We start from the raw sequence: 6,379 nt of genomic DNA on the forward strand, positions 1-6,379 counted from the left end.
ACACACACACACACACACGACACACACACACACACACACACACACACACACACACACACNCACGCACACACACACACACACACACACACACACACACACACACACACACACACACACACACACACACACACACACACACACACAATATATACATATGAAAATTATATTCAGATATTGATATCAATATGAAAAATTAGCTAAAATGGATAAACGACTAGCACATACTGGAACATCGCATATATTTGTAATCAATAGATAACAGAGAAAAATATATGAGGAGTAGATTTTTAAAATGCGTTTTGTCAAAAATATTTGTAATTAAGAAAACGAAAGAAAAAGAAAGTCCGCACACAAGAAAATTACGTACGTACTTTACAAAAAAATCAGAAGGATGTGAAATATTAAACAAACTAAATAATTGCTAAAAATGTTAAACAAATGCATTTGTTTGTATCTAGTACGTTAAATGTATGTTAAAATTGTATGTTAAAAAATATACTTCGGTTAATGCACTTCGGAAGATTAATTTTTTTTCAGCATATATATTAACAATAAAAAAAATGCTTTCTGAACATCTCAGAGTAGCTTATATTATAATATGAGTCTTTCAACACTGAATACTACGCCATCTCTAATTAAAAAAATAAAATTTCGGACAAAATGCATTTTAGAATTCTGCTCTTCATATCTGAATTATTTGTCAAATTTAATAAGAAAATCTCTTTGTGACGTTTAGTCAAATAATAGAATATAAAAATGGCTGTGATTCATTCAGTTCTGATTGGATTTTGAGACATTTTGTTCTATATATTGTTAGAATATTGCTGCTATAATTTTATATAACAGACAATTTTCTACTAGATAAAAACCAATGATGATAATGTTTTAACTGTAATATTTAAAATTCCAGAGTGACAACATTTTTCTAAGAACGGAAAGAACAATTTTGTTAAAAAATTTAGATTATACAATCTAAAAATCTACAAATCTAAAAATAATTTTGTTAGATAAAGATATTTATAAAGGGAAACTCGAATATGAGCAATGTCGCAAAAAGTTCTGAAATTCTGGCAATCAATTTGAATGTCCTGCATAAATATTTTAATAGTTCAACCAAATTATTTTCAGATACTAAATTTGTAGATATATCAGTGAAACTATTCTTTTCGTGTAGCAAAATTATATAATCTTCAATCGAACTCATCTATGGAATTTTCTCGCGTTCTAACTCGTACGCGAATTATATTTCTGTGACACTGGACAGGAAATGTTTCGTTAGGACGAAAATTCCGTGAAATTGCTTTCGCTTTTCTCTCATTCGGCACTTTTGATAGCAGATAGAGGCTGCTAGGCGGATAAAATGTCATTCAACGCGCCGTAAAAAGTCCACTCAAAAATTACGAATTATCGAGATCCAATTTCTCGATTGAAGCCGTCATCATGGCTATCCGTAAATAGATTATGTTTCTATTTTACGCCCAAATACTGATTGGATTATTTTAGACAAATCATAGCGCATCGATTCATTTTCTTGTACATGAAATGGAGTATGATTTCAGTAATGAAACCAAAATAATTAATTCGAAATATTGAAAATAGAATACGTAATTAATAAAAATTATATTAAATTAATAACGTGTGTCAATTTGTACGAATAATAGTGTGAATTTACGATATTACATTTAATATCTATATTTAACGTGACACAGAATAGATTATTGAGGCAATCGTAGGCGCGGTTTTATAAACCCATGAGAATTGATTGTTCTTTTATCGACATGTCGACCTTGAAGGAAGGAATCATTTTCACTAGTCGTTCCATTCTCGCGTGCTGCAACACTCCGTAAATCGATCGGCACGTAATGCAGCCAGTTTCCCGTTAAACCTTGCGACAATCGACCATTGCCAATGTCAACATTTTTAACGATAACGAATCATTATAATAAGATGGTATAAATCTCGACGATATTCATAACAATTTAAAATCTTTCTAAGTAAAACATTTTGTACTTACGTATCTCGCCACGATGACTAACGCGGTCGCGATAGTGAACAAAGTGGCTGCTAATGAATATTTTAGTGGAAAGGATATGTCTCGATAACATGCCATTTCTTCTCTGTTGAGGCTCGATGAAAGGAACAGGACATTGATGCAGGACTGCGCACCGGCAAGGAAGTACATCAGGCACGCCTTGGTCAGGTAACAGAGATATGTCGGCATCGAGATAGCGACCAGCGCAAGGACACCGACGTATGAATAATAAGAAGGATATGGACATCGCGGAGACCACTTTAGAGTAGTGTTTTTTAGTGGCTCGATGTCATCGATGATCGCGCAGTTAGCCTACGTAAAACAAATATAAAAATTATATATAGCTAATATTATTTGTCTACTTTAAAGAAACTAATAGCAAATTCGATTGAATGCATTCAGTGCACAGCACATTAAAACCGTCATCACAAATTGTGCATTTTATTTTTACAGATTAATTCAATGTACAAATAAGGCTTTAATCTTTAATTTTAACTATAGTATATTTTTTAACTATAGTGTATATTTTTTAACCGAAAATTCGCTATAAGTTTTTATCAAAAACTTAATATTTTAAACAAAAATTTGTACCAAAAATTTAAACGCTTTGAGATATTAAAAATATGAATGATAATATCCTAATCCTAGTGAAAATAAAAATCGAAGAGCGAATTAGAATAAAGAAAATAGAAGAAGCGTTTTAAGAGTGTTTTAAATGCTTCTCTTAAGCTTTACTATTTTAAATTTCTTATATAGAAAAAAACAATTTTGCTAAATATACTATCAAACTTGACAAAAATAATTATTACTTTCTTTTCGCGTAGAAATTTTGTTTACGTTTCTATGTCATTCTTCCCTTACATTCGATTCGTCTCCGATCTTTATTTTCACCAGAGTAGGTTTTAATGTTGAAAATTATATAACAAGTGCAGTTCATTAAATTGTTGCTGAAAAATGAGTTCAAAATTTCCGTAAAAAAATTAATCTGAGATTTCTAAGATAAGCGAATTAAGATAGAAAGAAAAAATTCGCTGAGCGAGTGGTCGAGTTACAGCAACAAGTATTGATCAAAAATAGTTGTTCAAATTCATACCATATCTAACAACAGAAAGATTATGAGGGAGAATATCATCAGAAGTGCGAGGGTACTCCTGAACCACGCCGCCCTAACCGCTCTGCCTAGGCAGGTAGCTCCGGCCAGCACGATACCGAAAAGAGTTACCACCCCGGCGCCACCCCACGTGAATGGTCCCCAGGGCTGCATCTTCCAGACCGGGGCTGCGCACATCGTGACCAGAGGCCCACCAAGAAGCGACAGAGGCGAGAAGGCCTCCTCGACGCTGTGAAACGCCGTTTCCACATTCGGATCTTTGAATCGTAGTGTCAACCAAGAGGCGTGACCTTTCAGGTCAGTTCCACCACCTACGAGTGTTCGTACGCTGACGTCACATTAAGGTTGAGTCGTTAATAAGCCGGATGTCCATCGATTGATATGGATTATTATTACACTTATTTTATTAGTTTGTTACTTTTGACTGATTCTTATGTATTTTCTGATGCCAATTCCGAAAATGGGGATAGAATTTATCTTATGAGCTTCAATTTTTTATAATCGACATACCTTTTTTTAAAAATTTATGCATTTTTCTAACAACAGCTGGCGCGTATGAAGTCTTTTTTTTAATTAAAATGAATAAAATAAATGTTTCAAGTCTTTTATAACAAAAAATCATGTTAAATTTAAAAGCTATTCCTTATAAATCATTTATTTATTTTTAAGCGGAAGAGATAAAGAAATTATTCTCCTCGTAAATTTGACGAACGAAATCTCTTAGCGCAAAAAAATATACTATAAAATACCCTATTAAATTGATTTAACATACGAATTTGACATAAAACTTAATATTAAAAAAATGAAATTTTATCAACTAATAAATATCAAAATTAAAATATCAAAACAGAAAATATCAAAATTTATAAAATTTTATGCATGTTATTTAAAAATTCTCTTCTTATAAATTTGACAAAACAGGCATTTAAAATTAGTAAAAAAAAATACTATGTTTCTTATACACACAACAGATCAATTTAACATTTAAAGAATGAAATTTTGTCGATTTATGTTCTGGACGGATTCTTGCTGAAGTTATGTTCTTTGTTTTATTCATTTGCAAAATTAAAAAATTCTGATTTTAATAAATTTGAAGATTCTTGAACGCGAAATTTCACAAATGTAAAACAAATTGTCAGTCTCCGTCGATAGTAGATCTCGAATGTATTTAAAATAATGATAATAGAAATAATGATAATAGAAAGGTCAATTTATGAGCAAATAATTAGATCAAAAATAAAATGGTTTATTAGAGTGTTATTCAATTATTAAAATGTAATATATGGGAAACGTATTTAAAATTTTTAGATGGCCCCTAAAGATTATTTTCGCGATTTTAATGAAGTTTGTTATGTAATTGAATATTAATCAACATAGTGATACGCTTTCGCTTGAGAGTCGATAATTCGCAACCGATGAGAGTAACTTTACGAACGCATGCGCGAATTTTTAAGCCGCTTACCGAGTCGAAATAAAACAACGATCCATTTCCAATCTCCTCGGATTTAATTTAGCCGAGTTTAACGTTCCCCAATTTCAACTTAAAATGTCTGACTTTTTCATTTTTACCTCTGCTGTCAAGTTTCTTCCTTAGACGTTGCTGAAATTCCTCGGAATCCTCTCGAATATTATCCACTTTGTCTTGCACATTCTCTATTATTCTTTGCGAGTTTTCCGCGTCCGCCAGTGACGCGAGGCTTTTCGTCACTGCTGGCTTAAATGGCTTCAAGGCTCTTACGATGAAGTAAGTGACGAGGCCAGCTTTCTGGAGTGCCTCTTCCCGATCCTCTCCGTGCGCCGGCTCGACCTCGAATTCCCCATTTAGGAAACTCAGCGTCGAATTCGAGATGTGTACCCTCCTTAAAGCATTTGTTTATTTATGCACTCCGCAAGACTTTTCTGAACGAATAAAGTAAAACGGAAAGAGTTTTTTTTTTTTTACTAAAGTATTCAAATATTAAATTAGTCGCAGATTTGAAAATAATTTTGTTAAATCATCAAAATAATTAATTAGGACGTTCAAGCTGATCATTAAAATGTCGAAACTTTTTGCAACATTGCTCATTGTGCTTGAATATCTCACATAATTATTTTGATACATTCCAATAACTTGATATATTCTCATAATCATCTTGATACACTCAAAAAAAGACATAATAGTAACTTTAAAACAACTATTATATAATTGAATTAATTATTTTAGTTGCAATAACTGTAAAATAATTTACTCAATACGCACTAAAAAAAATTTACTAAATCTTAATATATATTATTTTGAACAGTACTGAGTAAAAATTTATTTACAGTAAATAAATACTTAATAAAAAAGTGATAGTTAAATCAAAATTAACGGTTTTTGCATCAAATAAATATATGTTTATATCTAATAAATATTTACTTAAAACTATTTAAACAAATATTTATTAAAATTTATTTAGTATTTTTTACAATACGTTAATTGTACATAAAATTTGTATAGTTATCTTTATATCTTTATATACATATTAGTTCAAAATTATTTTTAGATCTAACTAAATTTTTAAATACCTCAACAAAATCGTTCTTTCCATATAGAATATCGTATTATTCTTTCGCTCAATCGCGTTACTATCGGATAAAATAATATTTGTCATCATATTAGTAACTAAAAAGTTAAGATCAAACGGAATACACACTTAGCATTAAGTGAAGACTCTTTTAATTCGATTGTAATTAATTCCCAAATATAATAGCATCTATAATTGCATTCACAAATTAAACAATTTTATATATAAGAAGCTTTTCTTACCCCGCCCTACCACTACTCTCCATTTTATTTGCCAACTCGACGTCTTTGCTGTAGACATCGAATTGCCATTGCCTCTGTCCGAGAACCCCGGCGAGTACCGCACCCGTGTGAATACCCACTCTCATATCGACGGGGCTGTTAGTCGTTTGCTGAACATATTTAATCGCTTCCACCATAGACAGACCCATATACACACAAAGGACCGCATGGTCTGGCCTTTCGACAGGTGCGCCACTTATGCAGTAATAACAATCCCCTAATATCTTGATGCGCATTTGCTCGTATCTGTGAATAAGATTTCATACATATTGCATAATTTTCATTACTACATTCTAATCCTATTCGATCGGAAGGAAATTTCTATACTGATTTGTGTGTGTGTGTGTGTGTGTGTGTGTGTGTGTGTGTGTGTGTGTGTGTGTGTGTGTGTGTGTGTGTGTGTGTGTGT

The 6,379-nt window shown here is 31.9% G+C and overlaps 1 protein-coding gene across 1 annotated transcript in view; it reads right to left on the reverse strand.

Moving 5' to 3' along the window:
• LOC105620050 (adenylate cyclase type 3) overlaps positions 1–6,379 on the reverse strand; it is a 19,599-nt gene that overhangs the window by 5,907 nt on the left and 7,313 nt on the right. Inside the window, exons 3-6 of the mRNA XM_012201559.1 lie at positions 5,932–6,216; positions 4,713–5,002; positions 3,126–3,454; positions 2,015–2,344 (exon numbers count right to left, since the gene is read on the reverse strand). Of these exons, the coding sequence (XP_012056949.1) occupies positions 2,015–2,344; positions 3,126–3,454; positions 4,713–5,002; positions 5,932–6,216 (1,234 nt within the window). The remainder of the gene's footprint in view (positions 1–2,014; positions 2,345–3,125; positions 3,455–4,712; positions 5,003–5,931; positions 6,217–6,379) is intronic.

The sequence above is a fragment of the Atta cephalotes genome (assembly GCF_000143395.1).
Source record: "Atta cephalotes unplaced genomic scaffold scaffold00024, whole genome shotgun sequence".
NCBI lineage: Eukaryota > Metazoa > Arthropoda > Insecta > Hymenoptera > Formicidae > Atta > Atta cephalotes.